The sequence below is a fragment of the Zingiber officinale genome, chromosome 5A (genome assembly GCF_018446385.1).
Source record: "Zingiber officinale cultivar Zhangliang chromosome 5A, Zo_v1.1, whole genome shotgun sequence".
NCBI lineage: Eukaryota > Viridiplantae > Streptophyta > Magnoliopsida > Zingiberales > Zingiberaceae > Zingiber > Zingiber officinale.
Window position 1 is genome coordinate 149,430,139 of NC_055994.1, and position 20,199 is coordinate 149,450,337.

General features: G+C 36.3%; 1 protein-coding gene and 1 long non-coding RNA gene across 4 annotated transcripts; one reads left to right on the forward strand and one right to left on the reverse strand.

The window, feature by feature from the left end:
• Positions 1–1,617: 1,617 nt before the first annotated feature.
• LOC121983382 lies at positions 1,618–11,732 on the reverse strand. Of its 3 annotated transcripts, none has more exons than XR_006112471.1 (3): positions 11,527–11,732; positions 3,364–3,579; positions 1,618–2,219 (listed from the first exon to the last, which is right to left on the reverse strand). It is a non-coding gene; the product is annotated as an uncharacterized LOC121983382 (long non-coding RNA). The 3 variants fall into 3 exon arrangements; XR_006112470.1 differs by having other exon boundaries at positions 1,620–2,214; XR_006112469.1 differs by lacking the exon at positions 1,618–2,219 and having other exon boundaries at positions 3,260–3,579.
• A 235-nt stretch (positions 11,733–11,967) lies between these two features.
• LOC121982407 (putative lysine-specific demethylase JMJ16) lies at positions 11,968–17,668 on the forward strand. Its single transcript, XM_042535449.1, has 9 exons — positions 11,968–12,248; positions 13,778–14,244; positions 14,596–14,667; positions 14,755–14,832; positions 14,937–15,434; positions 15,760–15,987; positions 16,106–16,267; positions 16,400–16,768; positions 16,846–17,668. The coding sequence occupies exons 2-9, from the start codon at positions 13,837–13,839 to the stop codon at positions 17,290–17,292; spliced, it is 2,262 nt and encodes a 753-aa protein (XP_042391383.1). The 5' UTR covers positions 11,968–12,248; positions 13,778–13,836; the 3' UTR covers positions 17,293–17,668.
• Positions 17,669–20,199: the final 2,531 nt, after the last annotated feature.

A 20,199-nucleotide genomic window follows, 5' to 3' on the forward strand; every position in this document is an offset into this window, starting at 1 on the left:
GACATTATTGACTGCTAACTAGCTCCTGCTCGACATTCTTTTTTCATAATTAGGAATATACACCGAAGACATTTTATCTCCAAATTCATTAAGCAATCAATAATTGATTGATTGAAAATATTCAGCTAAAAGTAAAAGTAAAAAAAAAAGCAAACTAAAGCAGGTAAAGGAATTTCTAAAAGCATACACATTTTAAAGCAGCAGTGCAATGTTTCACGGATAAAATCAATTAAACGAAATAAAGCTACCTTTTTGCTTCTTTATCTCAGCTGTTTTTTTTTTTAAAAAAAAGTTCTCTTTCCAGAGTCAATACTGTGCTATATCAATATTTATTACACCTTTTAACAGATTCTTTAGATCCCACATGTATTTCTTTTTTTCTGACAGCACTAAAAGTAAATCTAACCTTTTCTTCTTTATTGATCGTGAGCTTCCAAGCTAAAAACAATGATCAGTACACTTAAATTGATGCAACTTATGTCTGTTTAAATGGTGCAACTTTAAACTGAAAAAAAAAACACTCGAATCTATCAAACTGACGCACCCCTATGTCAATTAAACTTTAACATACAAAATTTGACGCACCTACAAGCTGATCTTACTTCACACTTGTACACGTCTACTAACTGGTAGATCTACCTCTACTTAATTGGTAAGTTGGTATATACATTTTAGAATATAAAACTAGTGCATTTATAATCTAATGTAAATATTTATATCCTTTAAATTGATTCTCATACTTTTATTAAACTGGTACATCTATATTTATTGAATCAGTACATCTACAAACAATCAAAAAACTAGCATGCTTTTATTGAAGAGCCTTCACTATTTCTAGATTTCTTGTCCTTCTTCCCCTCTTTCTTGGCTGCAGCAATATATTTTTCAGCAACTAAAGACAGCGAGAGAGCAGTAGCGTTAAGTCTGCTTTCTATGTCTCTCTCTCTCTTCTCTTCTCTTTGCCTGTTTGTGTTGCTGCTTTGAATTGACACCAGAGCTGCTCTGCTCACTGAGCAGACCCATCCAATTTTTTTTATGTATATACATGCCTTGGTTTCACCACCTCTTCCTCTTCTTTATATATATTTTTTTCTCCACATTTTTGTGTTACTACTTTCCGTTTGGCTGAGAAATTATTTGTCAAAATGAAGTAGCGGCTAGTCAACCTTAAGTGGATGTTTGGTCAACATTGAGCATAGTAAGCTATGTGCGGGTGTAGTGTAGTGTAGGTTGGTCTCTTTGTCAAAGTGGTGATACTTTTGGAGTCAGAGGTCAAAGGACTCAGGGTTCAAGTGATTGCATCCCTTTGGGAATGCGAACCTTGCTTCCTGCATGTGTTTTGGAGGACAGTGAGTTCTCAGCGAAGAGACTTTCACCACAACCCATAAATAGAAAATAAAGTAAAGAGAAGCACACAAGCTGAATTGGAACTCAATTTTAAGGTCATTCATAAGCGTTTTTTCACTGTACAAACTAATTTACAAATGTGCTTGCAAGATTAAAATCCAAGTTTAAGCAAAGCATTATGCTATAAGCAAAAGTAAGGGGTAAGAAACTTGAATAATGATTTTAGAATTCTTTTTTAAAACTTAAATATCTAGATTGTCTATAAAACAACAAGTAAAATCTGCTGATATTTGAATTTTCAAGAAAAAATACAAAACAAGGTTAATCCAAGTCCATATGTGGATTAAAAAAAAACAAGTAGATAATATCTTGCTGCTCTCATTCATGCATTTTTCAAAAGAAGTTCTCAGTTAAAGACACTACTAGCCAACAGATAGACAGGGACGTACCAGAGAAGGAACAGCACAAAGAATGGCACAGGGGGGTCCCTTTCTGGTCCAGTCGCACCACGAGGACCAATGAGAGGGCAGTAATGAATGGAAAGCAGCCAAAACAGCGCCACGGGAACCGAGGGGGGCAGGGAAATGATATTGCACTCCATTGCTTTATGATTGGGAAGATGAGAGCTGCCCGGGCTCGGCGTCCCACGTAAACTCCATGCATTAACAGTGGACCATGCATGCATGCATGCCACAGTAGCACGGTGACAGTGAATAGATATTCACAAGAAAAGAAGAGAGGTGAAAGATAAGGTAACGTTTCGTACATTGCCTTGAATGCCGGGGGGCGAGCGAGTGGTCGCCATCGACGCTCGTGGAGGAGGAGACGAGAGGAGCCACCCGTGCTTCGCCTTTTGCTTCATCACATCTGCTCTAGTAAAAGAGAGAAAGAAGGATAGAAAGGAAAAAAATTGAACAAAGAACAAATTAAACACCATTATTTAAGTTTACAAAAGGCAACATTGAAAAACAAAATAAAGGTTTGATTTTACATAATACTTAAAAGCATCATATTGGTTTTTATCAAAGGACGTGTTAGTTTAGCTTGGTGGTTCGCTGAATCTAGGCTTAATTATATGGCTATTAAATACTTTAAACCACCATTATATCCCAGACAATTCCTAGTTTTAAACTCCCTGCAACCATCAAACATTTTTAGGGTAAAAACATTTGTAGGACATTAACCGACAACTAATTAGACAGGAAGAGCAAAATATATTTTAGAAAATAAATATCATCTCTCTTTAGACATTTAATAAAAATAGGTGTGCTCTTCTTTAAACGCCGCTAAAACAATAATTAACTTATTTGAGTTGTCATGGCGACCTGATGCCTTCATCTGTCTTCTCTTTCTTCAGCGTCAGGAGCAGAACAAAAAAGTAGATTTTAAAAAAGAAAAAGAGTTATTGCAGAGCGCAGAGTAAACTTTTACAATAATTATAACTAATTTAGTCCCACCATAATACTTTCTTTTTCGTCTCTCTCTCTACATAACTCTGCCATCTTTTGTATTGTTGATGGCTCAAAATCAAATGTACAAGGGCCCAGAATGGCCTGGTTTTAATTACTTTTCTTAACCCTATAGAACTCAAGGCCAGGATATATATATATATATATATATATATATATATGAGCCATGAATCCAGACTTATGATTTGTTTAGAACAGCAATGAAATTTCTCATTGTTCATTGTCAATAGTAAAACCAAGCCCAATTGTATCTTGTTCTGGAGATTTAAAACTTATCACTGTTAATTAGACAAAATGAATAACGAAGGTATGTGTATTGAGGAAAACAAGCAACCAAACCAAAAAAAATCGCAGCAGAAAGAAAAAGATACTCATAGGAAATCCTAAATAAATGGGATAAATAGCTCGTTTTATCTGTGAGGTAGAGATATGCAGACATGAGATTGGTATCCAAAAATATCAAGTATATTATAGCGATAAAAATGATTAACATATGTCAAATAAAGTATAATAACTAAATCATCCTTTAGAAGATGATAAATTGTACCAGCCCATTTCTGTTCTCATATATTAGACTGCAGTTTAGCTTAAGATCTGGAATGGGAAAAACTGACAGCTCCGCTTTTGAAATGCTGGAGTTACTATGATTTTGGGTTGCCAAACCTCAAACGCAATAAAATTGATCAATGTAGCTCCATGGTGTTGTAGTCTTGGTCCATGTGATGCGTTCATTCTGCACTAAACAGGCAACCCCATCTATCACCTGCACCAAAATTGAGAAGGGTTACAAATTAAATCACATCCATTAAGAACAATGTCGTCTTCCAGTAGATATCCATTATCCACTCATCTTATCAGAATTTTGTTTGCTGGTACTGGCCAAGACAAGACCTATCTCAGATGGTATCATCCAGAAAAAGTTGAGACAAGAGATAATTGTCTTTCGATGACATCCTAAACAATTCTATTTGCTGATCATAGAAAGGAGATTAAATGATGCATTGCAGCAAAAAGGCGAAACCCTCGCCCCTAGGGCCCCCACCGACCGGACTCACGGCCATTGTGAGGGAGGTAAATCGTAGCACCCGAGCTAACATGGGACGGACCGGGTGGGATACAGGGATAGGGGATTTATTCCCCCGCTGCCACTGAGTTTCGACCCGGTGGCCTCATTGCAGCAACTCCCGCCCCATGCCATCTCGGATGACCCACGAGGTCGAGATTAAATGATGCATGCGTGTGTGTGTGTGAGAGAGAGAGAGAAGGGTAATCAAGTTATATATTAACAGACATGAAAAAATTAATTTTAATGTTGAATATTGTGGAAAGAATTGACGTGGAAAAGTTCTCCACTTACACAATGGGAATAGTTAGTATTATATACAAAATTACAATAAAGAGAGAATAGGAAACTGATTATTTCAAAAGATGTCTTTCTAACTAAATCTCTTAATTTAAGAGATTTCTTACTCTATGCTCACAGTTGTTTATTCTTGTGAACAACTGTTTATTTCTATACAAATTATTCACAACTGTTTATCATTCCCCCTCGAGCTGAGAAATAGATGTTTTTCGTTCCCATCTTGACTATAAGATTATGAAATCTAGAACTTTTTAGTCTCTTTGTTAACACATCAGTCAATTATAATTTAGAAGGGACATATGACATACACACTAATCCTTGCTCTAATTTTTCCTTGATAAAATGTCTATCAATTTCAATATACTTAGTCCTATCATGTTGAATAGGATTATAAGCAATATTGATAGATGACTTATTATCACAATAGAGTTTCATGGGGCATTCCCATTTGATTTTCAAATCATCAAAAATAATCTTCAACCAGAGTAGTTCACATAACCCTTGAGCAATGACCCTAAATTTTGATTCTATGCATGATCTTGCCATCACATTTTGCTTCTTGCTCCTCCATGTCACCAAATTACCACTAAGGAAAGTACAATATCTTGTAGTTGATCTTCTTTTCACTAGAGAACCTGCATAGTCTGCATCTATGTAAGCTTCTAAAGCTAGTGTTTCATTTCTCTTAAACAAAATTCCCTTTTCCAAAGAGTCTTTCAAGTAATGTAATACTTTGTAAGTATTTTGAAGGTGAAATTCTCTTGGATCATGCATGAATTGGATGATTACACTCACAACATATGTTATGTATAGACGAGTGTGAGCAAGGTATATGAATCTACCAACCAATTTCTAATACATTCTTTTGTCAGCAATTGGTTCTTCCTTAGCTTCTCTTATCTTGTGATTTGGATCCATTGAACTAGAAATCGGCAATGTTCCTTGTTTCAGCTAACATATCAGTCATTACTTCTACTAAGAAATAAAAATTCATTTGGTAGAGTATGCTACCTCAATACCAAGGAAGTATTTCAGTTTGCCCGGTTCCTTTATTTCAAACTCCTCTATCAATTTCTACTTTTAGATCATGTTTTTCCTTTTCATCATTTCCAATTACAATGATATCATCTACATGGACTAAAAGAGCCATCACCTTCCCTAATATTGACTGCTTAACAAAGAGAATATGGTCCCCTTAGCTTTGGTTATACCTAAACTTCTTAATGACTTTTGTAAATCTTCCAAACCATGCCCTAGGAGATTGTTTTAGACCATAACGAGTCTTCCTTAGTTTATATACTCTATTACCAGTATCCCCCACAAATCCTAGTGGGAGGTTCATATAAATTTCATCTAAATCTCTATGAAGAAATGCATTCTTCATATCATACCTTAGGAGTTGCCTGTTAAAGTGTGTAGCCAAAGATAGTAGAACTATGACAATATTCGTTTTTACAACTAGAATAAATGTCTCATGATAATCTACACCATAAGTCGGAGTATAACATTTTGCCACCAACCTAGCTTTATATCTCTCAAGGGAGTCATCTACCTTGTATTTTAGTGTGAAAATCTACTCACAATAAATATGTTCTTCCCCTTTGGTCTCTCAACAACCTCTCATATCTTATTCTTTTCTAATGCATACATTTCCTCCCTCATAGCATCCCTCCATTCCCTTTTTGACAATGCCTAGAAATAGTCATGGTATTTAGACTCACAATGAATCTTTTGTGGGTTGGTGATAAATGTTTAAGAGAAACATAGTGAGATTTGTTGATGCAATCGACTTCGGGTCAAGGTTGACCAAGTTCGAGTTGACTGGAGCTTGGATTTCGATATTTGATCAATATGTGAGAGAGAGGTCAAGTAGGTCAAGGTTGACCGAATACTTGACAATATCAAAACTCAAACGAGAAGTTGGTAAGGGAAAAGTCCAAGTGAATCACCAAGGACCGAAATTTAATGATTGAAAGTCCAATGGGAAGTTGGCAAGAGAAAAATCTAAGTGGCTCACAGATGACCGGACACTTGGTGATTGGAAGTCCAACGGAGAATTTGCAAGAGGGAAGTCGAAGTGGGTCATAGAGAACCAACCACTTGGCATGAGACGGTTAAGTCTAAGTGGTTCGTGGAGCACCGAACACTTAGCACAGTATAGTAAGTCCAAGTGGATTATAGAAGACCGAACACTTGGCACAGATGGAAAGTCCAAGTGGGTCAAAGGTTGACCAGATACTTGGTAAAGAAGCTCTGGCAGGTCAAGATTGACCAGATGCTAGAGAACGGGAAGTCCCAACAGGTCACAGATGACTAGATGTTTGGTAAAGAAAGTCCTAGTAGGTTATAGATGTCTTAGTAGGTTGAGGGCAATCGGATACCATGCAAAACACGAATTCAACCTTTGAGAAGACTGACTTTAGGGTTACCAATTGATTGGCAAACCCTAAACTCGAATTCAGAGTTTAGGGTTGGTCAATCGATTGGTGTAATTGATTGGCCCAAAGTAATCGATTAATTCAATCGATTGAGAGCAAATCTCAGGAGCTAAGTAGAGTCTGGAATCGATTGAAGCAATTGATTGAGGCTTAAGGTAATTGATTGAGGTAATCGATGCACAAGTTGTGTGAGTAAACAGAGGCTGCTAAATTGATTGGCCTAATCGATTCAACCTTGTTAATCGATTGAGCTAATCGATTGGAAGTGTTTTTTCGAGAGAATAGAAACCTTTAGAATTGATTGAAGCTCACCAATCGATTGGTCAGGCGAAAAAAGAGTCGTTCTGCAGGTTTGAACGGTCGAATTTAACGTGCCTATCAATTGGGAAGCATCCCCGAAAGCAACCCTAAAAAGGGTGGTTCGTGAAGATTTGAAGTAGTCAGTTCTTGAGAGGTGAGAAGTAAAGTGTTGCTGCATTTTCAACCATCAAGAGGCTATTCAAAGCAACAAGCAAGGTTCAAAGCAAAGATTTCATATGTAAAGTTCATTTTCTTTCATTTGCTTGTGTATTTTGTTTTGCTTGTTGTGTTCTTGTAAGAACGAGATTGTGAGAGGTTTCTTCACCTTCAGAAAGTTTTCGAGAATGAGTGTGTTCATAATGGGAACTGAGTGAGAAATGGATCCTTCCCTCCCTCTAGCTCACACAAGTCCTAACAAGATAGAGGGTAGAGAGGGTGTTTGGTGCATTCTCTAGTACATTTTCTAACAAAAATGGGAAGGTCAAGGCTATCTATTAGGTCAGTGGATGATTCAGTAGGTTGTAAAGGCGGTTCAGATCTTACCATGATCCCAACATTAGGGTTTGAGGTTTGTGGTTGAGATTCTTGGACTTGTATTGCTTCTGGAGCAATCTTTCTCCTTGAATACACTTGAGGGATACTTAGAGTATCATAAGAAACACTTGGAAGAGACTCACTAGATGGAATAGAAATAGAAGGTGATTTGGTACGGACTTGAGTAGTTGGAAGATCAAGATTGTTAATGGGTTGAAATGACTCACAAGTGCTATCTTTTGTCACTAAAATCTCCCCCCGAGGATAGGACTTGGAGAAGAACGGAATATGTTCAAAGAAAGTAACATCAATCGAGAGGTAAAACTTTTGAGATAATACTTGTACCCTTTTGAGTGGATGAGTATCCAAGGAAGACACATTTGATGACACGAGGGTCTACTTTACCTCAAAGTGGACCGTGGATATGGATAAAAAGCAATGCACTCAAAAATCTTAGGAGTAAGTTCATTTGTGGTTTGAAAATGAGGATAAAAAATGTTGAGGAGTTGCATGAGACTCTTGTTGTCTAAGACACGTGAGAGAAGTTTGTTTATTATGTATGTGGCACTAAAGATAGCCTCTCCCCAATGAGATTTAGGGACATTGTCATGGAAAAGAATGGCACGAGTAGTGTTGAGTAAATGTCTATTTTTTTCTTTATGTTATTCCATTCGGTTGGGGTTATAAACATAAGAAGAATCATGAATAATCCCCTAGGATTGGAAATAGGAGGGCAAGGTTTGGTTGAAGTAATCTCTAGCGTTATCAGTTCTAAAGCTTTTGACTTTTTACTCCAAATTGATTTTGAATCAGATTTTTTATTTGAGGAGAAACACCCATGTAATTTGAGTGCAATTATCAATTAAGAAGACAAATCATCGAGTCCTAGAAATATTGGGAATATTAGAAGGACCCCATATGTCACTATGAATTAAATGAAAGGGAATAAAACTTCTTTTATTGCTAATAGGAAAGGGTACGAGAATGTTTTGCCAATTCGCAAACATCAAATTCAGAAGCATCCAATCCTTGAAAAATTGAGGAAACATGACCTTTAAAACTCTAAAAGAGGGACGACCAATATGTTTGTGATACAACCAAATGTTGCCTTTATTGCAAGAATTGTGAAAGGACAAAGACAAATTATTCTTCTTAGTGGATTTAAGGTAGTAAAGACCACTATGTTCCTTAGCAAGTCCAATCCTCCTTCCTGAGTCTTGATCTTGGAAAACACAATAAGAGGAAAAAATGACATAATAATGAAGTTCAATAGTTAGTTTTTGAATGGAAACAAGGTTGGCAGACAATTTTGGTACATGGAGGACAATTTGAAGGCTAAGGCTAGGGGTCAGGTGAATATTTCCAAAAAAATAAACTTCTTTTTATTTAGCCCATCTTTGGGGAGGAGGATCAACCGGGAGTAGAGAGATCGCCTATGCTAGGGATGGTATGCAATTTTTGCCAATGAATTAGATCCAAACTTGATCAAATTCAGGATTTAAGTGTGCCAAAAAAAACATATGCACGCTCCTTTTTAATAAGATTCTTCAAAACAACAGCATCTGCAGCACATTGCATCTCAATTACTTGGTCATGCCATAGATTTTGTAAAATTGTGGCATATTCAGTAATTGATTTATCTCCCTACTTAGTAGCACCCACTTTGACTTTGAGTTCATAAACTTGGGCAACATTATGGTCATTGAGCAAGTGTGGATAATGTAGTCCCAAATTTCATTAGCAGTAGAGAGATACATACATGTATCACTGATGGATGATTCTATAGAATCCCATAACCAAGACATAATCATAAAGTCTTCTTCATCCCATGCCTCAAAAATTGGATCAATCATGGCAGGTCATGTCCCAAGGATATGGTTAAGTTTCCCTTTGCCTTTGAGGTATGTATGAACAACTGAGACCATTTCAAATAGTTCTTTCCGTTAAGTCTATTGGAAGCCCGATATTTTGCAAATCACCAATTTTTTGGATTAAACTAGAGTCACCAGACACAATAGATTAGCTAGGATTGATGGAAATAGTTATTTGAGAATTGACCGTGATGAAGAAATGCAAAAGCAGAAAGGAAAAAAGAGAACATCATGTGATTTGGGCCTTACAAAATTACAGATTGATCTTTCTAGGATGCTACTATAACAAATGTTCCCTTTTAATGCACAACGGTCATTTTTGTATCAATAAAGTATAAAATTGATCGAGTTGAGATGTTGATTATATTTTTGTAATTTGTTACTCAAAATATTATGATTAATTGACTTTATTATTAGTTATTAGCTTCTATTTGGAGGTAAAGAAGCTAAGTGAAAGGAGAGTATTAGACTAAAAATTGAATTGATCCTGACACTTTTAAAGGCTCAGCTTGAGGGATAATATACTTAGATGAAATGTCAACTCTTTGTGCATGCAAAGAAAAATGTGTTTGTCAGAGCATCAACTGGTGCCTACCCTTACCAATCATATAATATGATTCAACTTTCTAAGTTTCTGTCATCAGGCAGCAAACTAACATTTCCGCTGACCTACAATAAGAGAAAGAGGTAATGGCTTCTGAACAGGGTTATGCATTATGTGCACTCATCAAGAAACATAATTTTGGCATCTACATTTGTCATTTAGATTCAAAAAGGTCATGGCTTCTGAACATTCTTGTATCAGTAATTCCCTGAAGATCAATGATTCAACATTATTATGTCTATCATCTATGCATGAAACCAATAAGGCTGACTCAACAGGCTGTAAAAGAAGTTCAATATGCAAATATTCCAAAATAGTTTTACCAGAAGAATTGCAAATAGAGAACAGAGATGGAACATGGTGACACTGCCAGTGGTCAACCATGCAGTAGGCAACATCTAATTCCTGAACATAGGTTTGGAAGACTTTTGGCATGCAACATCAGTATTCAGTCATGGCCTTTATGATTCTGTGAGACAGTCTGATTCTAAAATTAAATAAAAACATGGGGAAAGAAGTTGGGGTTGGATTTGTATGTGTGACAAAAACAACACCTGAAATAGTCAGAGAAAGGAAAATGTATTGACAGTAGTGTGAATTAAGTTCTTCAAATTGTAAAATAAGTTGTAACAAATTCATTCACATGTGGTATTTCCATGGCCACCACAGAGGCTTTCTTGGACTCGAAAATTCATTCACATATTATTTAGTGTAAGAAACTATTCATGTTATATTGGAAGTGGGGGAAAACACATTTAATCATGTTTTCCTTCTAGTATAATTTGGAGGAATTTATCGGTCTTTAAACCAGCAAACAATATTGGCACTGTTACATTGCAATAGCAGTAATATTATACAAAGCAGGATATCTTTTCTTCAATGTACATAATTAAGTGATAAATATGAAACAATGAAAAGGTGAGGATCAATTTGCTACTTGAACAAAAGAAATGAAGACTGAAGGATTTAATGTACCTGTACAAAGTTACTAGAGTTTCACTCAGAGTTTATATTTAGGATATTAACATCCTAAAATTTAAAGTTTAATGAGAAGTTGAGTCACAATAATTAACTAAATTCCATGTAAGCGGCTAAAATAGCAAAATTGGCTTTCTATTACATTGGAGGTTTAGCGCTCTATATTATAGAAATAAATTTGCCAGATAAATTTTGTCTTGTTAGCTAAGTTAAAAACTATAAAAACAAGATGATTGGGGGAATAATACTTGATTCAAGATATTTCACATATACGTTGCATTATAGTGATTGCGACAGTATATAATGAAATATACATATGGACCCATACCAAACGGAATTATATCATTATTATTAGGGGAAATAGAGGAGATGAATCTGGAAACAATCGTAGGAGATTATCAGATAATCTATTTTCTTTATTTCAGGAGTCCTTGTGAAATTACTGGTGTTGAAAATTACTATTTGAGGTCTTAATAAAAAAAGTATCGATTCGACTATATAAAGAAGGAATGGAGAACAATAAAAAAATTGCAAAAGTATGTACCGATCAGCAAGTGTAAAGAAAGAACAAGCAACAAGTAGAAGAAAACAAGTTCACAAACGAATGGAACTCGAAAAATACCCGAGAGATGCTTTCCATTGCCACTATGACCGCGCCATGGTGAAGGGACTAGTGGCGAGGCGAAGGCGTGGCAAACCATCGGAAGCGAGACGGACCTCGGCGGAGAGGAAGAACAGATCGCAACCGGCAGCCGAGGTTTCGTGGCGGCGATGCGAAGGCAGGCCGCGGTCACGCGGTGCGGTTTCAAAAGAGTATAAAAAAATCAAAGGCCCAATTGAAACAGCGGGCCCTTTTTTTTTATTTAGAAAAGTAATCAAGCTCGTGCAATAACTTCTTGTTTAATTAAAAAAAATAAATATCTCTCATCTCTTAAGTCTTAACTATTTAACAGTTCATGATTTATAAAACTAGTGTATAATTTAAAGACGGACTAAAAAAATATTTAAAATTAATGTAATTACATTTATAACTCTCTCATTCTCTTACTTGTATCCTGGTAAACAGCGAAAACTCTTCGTTCCTGCTTCCCTATTTTCCACTCAAGTAAGCAAGTTACGTCTCTCTCGTTAAACCGCTCGTTCCCTTCCGCGCAGCTCGCCGGTTCCTCTCCGCTTGCGTCCGAGTTCCGGCCATCCCCGTGTGGCCACTGCCCCGACGAGGCGACGACGTCGTCCCCGTCTCTGTGCACATCTTCGGAATTCTTTCTCCACAGATTCCTCTGCACCCTTCCGTGTCCAGGCTATATCTGCGCTCTGGATTGATCTCTTCGCTAAGACATCCAGGTAAGTAATTTCACCTTGTTTTCACCTGTATTTTGGTTTCTGACCCCTCTGGGCAGTGTATATTAGGGGTTGGATTGTTCACTTTTGTATTTCTCATTATTCATTGGTTTTAGGGTTTGGATTTGTGTTCATCATTGATCTGCGTCTATTCTGGGCATTTTACTAATCTCTGGGATGTTCTGTACCCGAAAATTAGTACGATTCTATTATGGTCTCGACGGATCGAACCATGTACAGCAATGAGGACAAGTTGGCTAGAGTCACGGTGAGTTGAGTGGGCAGCAGCGGCAAAGAATGGTGGACGCCGCGGGTGTCAGCTGTGGTGCAGTGTGCTGGTGGAGGGGATCGACTTCTGTGGGAAGGCAATAGAGAAAGAGAGAGAGAGATGGATACATATGTCGAGAGATCTAGAGAGAGTCTGAAATTAGGGGTAGAGAGACAGAACGTGAGAGGGAGAGACAGCAAACAAATAGAGAGATTAAGAGAGAGAGAGAGAGAGAGAGGGAAAATAGAGGGATAAGAGGGGATGGCGTATACATCATAGATAGTTGAGGAAAACAGAGAAACTAAATTGTTGTTGCTTTATTTTTCTGATGCTTGATGCTACATCATGTTTAATTTTTATAGATAAAAATCACAACTCATTTTTGGTTGCTTGGTCTTCCTTCAACTTATTTGGTAGTAATTGATTTGCAAGTCTTTGCATTTTTGCATCTAGGCTAGCTCTACAATGATAGTTGAGTCTTTGCTGAGTCCTTTTCTTATTTCATCCTTCAAGAGCTTTTACTCTTTCAATTTATCTGAGTTCAAGTTACCTAGTCAATTTGGCAGGTCCTCATCTTCCAAAAGTAGGTCACCACTTTCAGTCATTGAGACCAATTCCCTTCCCGCCCTCGATCTTTTGGGGATTGGACTAGGTTCATAACAGATTATGGTCTTCATTAACTTGATTATAATCTTCACTAATTTTCCGCTTCACTTATTCTGGCTAAAAGCAAATGGTCTGTTAGTTCGGGCATTTTTAGTTTGTTGTATGTTTACCATGACCATGACTTGATCTCTCTTTCAAGGTGAAAATTAAAAGCCAATTTGATAAGCATAATTAGATTTTGGCTTCACCTGTTTTTGAATTTGGCATATGATTTATAAAACCTTGCAATTTATCCTCAATTCTTACTTGTATAAATTGATCATAGTTTTGGGTCAATGGTTTTAATTTATTGAAGTTTTTTGGAAAAATTCAGAGGTGCCATCATTTTCATAATTCTGAGTTAGCATTTTTTGCTCCCCTTCATAAAAGTATTTACAATTAGTTTGTTTGTCCCAAAGAAATGCTCAGAGGTATTTTTTTTGTGAAATCTATATTTGCAATATACATAAATACTTGCCCTTACTGTGAGTATAATGCATGTTGAAATGATCATTGATCCTCCTATCTTGAGTTTATTGCTTATCTAGTTTCATAAACAAGATTTTTATGATTTTGAATGGTATTACTCAAACCTTTTAATGAATCAATGCTTATGCAGGTTATGTTCCCAATATATACCTATGAAATTTTTACCAGTATGAATTTCTTCTGGTGTCGATGGGAACAAAACCTGTAGGCGGACAACTTGATTATGTTACTGATGGAATACCCCCAGTTCCTCCTGGTTTTCCATCTCTAAAGTTTGTAGGGGCGCTTGCTGATGATGCTACTGATGGAATACCTCCAGTTCCTCCTGGATTTTCTCCCCTAGAATCTGTAGAAACACATGTCGATGGTGCTGTTGATGGAATGCCTTCTAATCCTCCTGGTTTTTCATCGCTTACATCATTCACCTTAAAAAGGGCACAGGATGACAGGGTGGTTACTCCAGATACTTCTTACAAGGGAAGGTGCAGTATACTGGATGAGAAGCATAGGAGTTTGTTTCATCATAGACCCTGGTTACATTACAATGAGTTTAATAATAGTTCAGATCAAGAGTTGGGCCACAAGTTGTATGAGCAGGTCAGTAGATGCAAGATATGATGTTGATAAATTATCTTGACAATGAACCTGATATAAAGTGCCTTTATTGGTTGAAAACCTTGATTTTTCCCTTTTTCTTTTGTAGAAATCTAACTCTGTGTAGGCTTTTCTCTTGGCTTTTACCTACTTGATTATATCAAGGAGGAGGGCGTCCTATTATTATTGAGAAAAAAATGAAACATCTGGTAGGATAAACAATAGATGACTCATGTTCTTACTGCTCTAACTTGGTAGCTTGCTCAGGGAATCTCTATTCATTGACTTAGTGTCATCAAGAGTTTATTTACAGCTTTAACCAGTTCACTTGTACTTTTTTTTTCTGTCTTCTAGGATTTGCTTTCAACAACATGCCTGCCTAAAGGGGTTATTCGAGGATGTAGCATATGTAAAACATGTCAAGAGGTAGTTTGATATCTTTACCTATATTCTTGCTTCTTTCTTCTTGTCTAACACTCTTGTGCATATATTGATGGCCTTGTCTCATAACAGGTCACAGCAAGATGGCGTCCAAAAGAAGCATGTGAGCTTGTCCTTGATGAAGCTCCGGTATATTATCCTAGTGAAGAGGTTTGTATTTTCTGTAATGGGATCCTAAAACCTGTGCTGGTGATTTAGTTATCTGAACATTTCCATGTATCTAGTTTTGGCTGATTATGTTAGCTTGTTTACAGGAATTTAAAGACTCCCTGGATTATATTGCAAAGATACGTCCAATTGCTGAAAAATATGGAATTTGTCGAATTGTTCCACCATCATCTTGGAGACGACCTTGTCTTCTCAAAAGGAAAAATCTGTGGTTAAATTCAAAATTTTCTCCTTGCATCCAACATGTGGACAAACTTCAAAATCATCATTCATCAAAAATCAAAAGCAACCACGGTATTATGAGTACAAAAAGGGAAAAATTTCAGAAAATAACTGATAGCATTAGTGAGATTATGCTAGAAAATAATCAACTTAGAGATGGCAACAATTGTAACAAGTTTGGCTTTGAACCTGGGCCTGATTTCACTCTAGAATCATTTCAGAAATATGCAGATGATTTCAAAGAGCAATATTTTCAAAAGGTCATAGAATTAGATTTAACAAGTGATAAACTGGAACCACTAGTACAGGATATTGAAGGTGAATATTGGCGGATCGTAGAGAGACCAACTGAGGGGATTGAGGTGCTTCTCCAAATATACAATATCTAGTTCCTTTATTTCTTATAACAAGCTATGGTTTTTTTTTTTTAATGCTCTTGCTTTAGCATAAAATGGTCAATGTTCTTGAGCTCTATTTTCTCAATAATTTCTGTAAGCAATGAGGTGTAAGGTTTTTGTTTATTTGTTGATTGAGTTTTTTATAATATGGACTCAATTGACATACCTACTGAATTTTTATTCTTGATAAAAGAAAATTTGCTTTATCAAGGACATTAAGAAACATTAAATCTTGCTGAATTTGTCTGCCGAGTCATTTGCTTCTACATGGTATTGTTCATTCAATTAGGTGCTCTGTGGTGCTGATTTGGACACAAGTGTTTTCGGCAGTGGCTTCCCTGAAGCATCAACCTCTTCGCAATATGTTAGAGTTCAGGACCAATATGTGAATTCTGGTTGGAACTTAAACAATTTGGCCCGTCTTCCTGGTTCTGTCCTCTCCTTAGAAAGCAAAAATGTTCCTGGTATTATTGTACCATTGCTATATGTAGGAATGTGTTTTTCCTCATTCTGTTGGGTAAGTTGCTTGTTGTCAAGTATACTTGATGCTTTTTTTTTTTCATCCATTAATGTTATCTTGTCAAGAAACAAACTTCCTCTATCCCACGTCTTATGTCTGTTTCCTCTTCCCACAGCATGTCGAAGGCCATCATCTATACTCGCTTAAGTACTTGCATCTCGGTGCACCCAAAATTTGGTACGGAGTCCCTGCAAAAGATGCTTCCAAGTTGGAAGATGCTATGAAGAAGCATCTGCCATATCCATTGGATGAAAAACTTGACTTGCTTCACAGTCGTGTAAGTGCTTTTTTCTCTCCTTTTCGAATCTTCTACAGCTTTATCATATTTCTTGGCAAAATGATTTAGATAGCCAAAATTTCTCACCTAGTGATTATCAGTTATGGATTTTTATTCTTCTGGATTTTGTAGGTGACCAATTTATCACCCTCACTCTTAAGATTGGAAGGTGTACCTATTTACCGGTGTGTTCAGAATCCAGGAGAGTTTGTTCTCACTTTTCCTAGAGTTTATCACTCTGGTTTCAGTTGCGGGTTCAATTGTGTAGAAGCCGTAAATGTGGCTCCTCTTGATTGGTTACCCTATGGTCAGAATGCCGTAGAACTTTACTGTGAACAGAGACAACGTGTATCCATATCTCATGACAAGCTGCTGTTAGCAGCTGCAAGGGAAGCTGTTAGAGCCCAGTGGAATGTATTATTTTTAGGTGAAACCAATTCTGAAAATACAGGATGGAAAAACTTTTCTGCTTTTGATGGAGTCCTTGCAAAGTCGCTCGAGGTTATCTTGACTCTAAGCCTAACAGTTGTTACTACTGTTCCTAAATATACTTATCTAGCTACTACTTTGTTGGTTAGGCACGCATTGAGATGGAACGCAGAAGAAGAGAATATCTTTGCTCCTCTAGATCGCAGAAAATGGATACCAACTTCAATGCTGAGGGAACAAGAGAATGCTTTATGTGCCACTATGATTTGCATCTTTCTGCCGCATTTTGTGTATGTTCACCAGACCGGTTTGCTTGCCTGTTCCATGCAAAGAACTTATGCTCATGCTCTTGGAGTATGAAGAGATTTTTGTTCCTCTATGAAATCAGCGAATTGAATGTCCTATTGGATGCTGTGAGAGGGAAGTCGAGTGCAGTTCATCGATGGGGTGTCTTTGACATGAAGCTAAGTGTGAGTTCTTTGGTCTCTGAAATGAAAAAACAAAAGCTTATAATTATGACGGATGAAGAAGGAAGAGGGAAGGATCATGAAGAAGCACATTCTACTCTTCAACCTAGTTCCACAAGAAGTATCTGATCGTGTTGCTTCATCTTGCAAGAAAAAAATGCTAATGTCACTGCTAGCGGAAAAGGGTATCCATGTCTTGTTCAGCGTTTGCATAATTGGGCATCTGCAGTATCGACATGTACATCTCATTTAAAAGGAGGCGTGGGAATTGGAACTGGTGTTCTGTAGTTCAAGTCATAGGATGGAAGGGGTAGAAAATGTAGTCGTTACTTCCTCCAATTCAGCTTGTTGTACTCATCTTCTCCCCCATATCCTCGCAAGTTCTTAATGTCGATTATATATAGCCCACAACAACTTCACATAGCACTTTGCTTCTAACTTGTTGATGTTTGACATTGCTAATTTGATTGATCTACTTAGCACTATAGTTTAACCATTGCTTCTATTTGCTCTTCGTAGTGCATCGATCATGTGGTAGGTATCCTATCTAACTTTAGGACCGCTATAAAGGGAATTAGAGATGTAAATGAATCAACGGTAGGTAAAAAACTCGTTCGAGTTCGTTCGTTTATCTTATCGAGCTCGATTTCGAGCTCGACAGTTTTATCGAGCCGAGCTCGAGTTTAAGGATATTCGGCTCGTGAGCTCGCAAACATGTTCGTTTATAGGCTCGTGAGTCAAAAAAAACGAGCCTTCAACCGAGCTAAAAAACGAGCTCTAAAACGAGTCTTAAAATGAGCTTTAAAATGAGTCAAAAAAATGAACTCTAAAACGAGCAAAAAAACGAGCTCTAAACGAGCTCGAAAACGAGCCCGAGCTCGCTTAACGAGTTAGTCTCGTTAACTTTGATAATCGAGCTAATAACGAGCCAAGCTCGAACTGCTCGCGAGTTTGAAATTCTAAAACGAGCCGAGCTCGAACCTTGTGATAAAAGCTCGATTCGAGCTCGAGCCGAGCTCGAGCCCGAATATAACTTAAACGAGTCGAGCTCAAGCCTAATACTGTTTGGCTTGGTTCAACTCGTTTACATTCCTAAAGGGAATGAGAGTTAGACCTTCATAGTCTAGCTCGAGCCCGAATATAACTTAAACGAGTCGAGCTCGAGCCTAATACTGTTTGGCTCGATTCGACTCGTTTACATTCCTAAAGGGAATGAGGGTTAGACCTTCATAGTGTTTTGTATCATTTTTTGGGACTAAATCGCTAAATGTAGTACTAACTTTTGAACAGAAGCCTTTGGGTTATTTAATATGAATGCCAATCTATATATTTGTTATTAAAAAATAAAAAGATTCAATTAATAATAAATTAATTCTAAATTTAGTCAAAGTTTTCAAATGCTTAGTTCAACTAAAAAAATCAATTCGTTTTTTAATATGAATTAAATGATAGATAGTTGGTAATTACCACCTTATTGAAGGCGCCATTTAGTCAGTTACACGGCTCCCTTTATATCCCTCCCCTCCCGAATCTTGATTTAACCTAAAGTTCGGTTAACCTAAACTGTGGCGATCAATATGAATAATGCACCTCGACCATTTTTTGGTTGAAATTCCAAATAATGAATCACAGCTATGTGAAATTTGGTGTGCCATATTGAGAGGAGGATAAGCTATCTATGGTTTTGCTGGATCAATGAGTTTGACAGAAAAGCTGAGTTTAAACTTTTTTATTGGCTCCATTTGTTGTGTCAAAACTGGACTCAGGTAAAAGCTTGATTGATGAAATTCAAGTTTATGTATAGTTGATTAATCCTTCTCATAGACAGATAAATTTATGGTTTGTAGAACTATTTAACTATGACTTTGTATAGTTCATTTACCGATGTTATTGGAGCACATATTGACCTCATGTTAATTAGATTTGCAAGCAAGCTGATAATAGTCTCCAACCTCGTTAAATTTATTGTTTGTAAAATTATTTAACTATACTTTTGTATAGTTCATATACTGATGTTATCGGCGCACCTATTGACCTTAATGCATGTTAATTAGATTTGCAAGCAATCTCCAACAGTTAAATTTATGATTTGTAGAATTATTTAACTATGACTTTGCATAGTTCATTTACAGATGTTATCGAAGCACCTATTGGCCTTAATGCATGTTAATTAGATTTGCAAACAAGCTTATAACAGTCTCCAACCTTGTTAATTACCTAAAAGAGTTTCTCTACATGCTTGATAAGTCAGGGTCGTCTCAAAATTCCTCAAGGCTCTAGGTAAAAATAAATTTAAAAAAATCCTTTAATATATTTAAAAAAAATTCTCAAATTTTTTCATTTGAATTTGGGATTGAGAATGGCCGATTTAATAAAAACTTAATTTATTTTTTTAAAATAAAATATTATTTTTATATAAATTTTAGTTTTCTCGTTAATATTTAGATAATTTTTTTAACACTGTTAAATTATTTAATCTTTTTGAGACATTGAACGTAAATAAAATTTTATTAATTTTAATTTTAAATTTTTTTTATGAAGCATTTTATTTTACATTGTATCGATAAAAAAAAATCTTTGATTCATGTTATTATCAGCGAGGGAAGAGAAGGGCGTTCTCTGAGAGTATCATCGGCGAGAGAGTATAAACGTATAAAATTATTGATAAGAAAAGAAAAAAAGGCATCGAATATAAACATACAAAATTAATGAGGAGAAAACGAATAGGCACGAAGCATTGGTGAAAGAGCTATTAGGGTTTTTTTAGATATATTGAGAAGGAAAGAGTTTATTAGTTTTATAAGATATATAATTAAATAGAATAAAATCTTGACTAAGTGCAATTATGAGTAAATAAGATTAAATAAAATAAAATTTTGGTTAATTGTAATTATGAGGGAAAAAATTAAAGATAGTTTACTGTATAAATAGGAATAATATCCTTGACTAATTGTAATTTCGATTCCTATTCTTAGGAAAGAATCAAACGCCTCCTTAATCTTTACGTGGTTTATGCAATCACTACAACAATAATTA

What these genes read in the sequence shown, in the direction of transcription:
- LOC121982407 (XM_042535449.1), top strand. Translation starts at nt 13,837, where the DNA reads ATGGGAACAAAACCTGTAGGCGGACAACTTGATTATGTTACTGATGGA. An exon ending in TATGTAAAACATGTCAAGAG is followed by an intron (nt 14,668 to 14,754) that starts GTAGTTTGATAT and finishes GTCTCATAACAG; the next exon opens with GTCACAGCAAGATGGCGTCC. An exon ending in GACCAACTGAGGGGATTGAG is followed by an intron (nt 15,435 to 15,759) that starts GTGCTTCTCCAA and finishes TCATTCAATTAG; the next exon opens with GTGCTCTGTGGTGCTGATTT.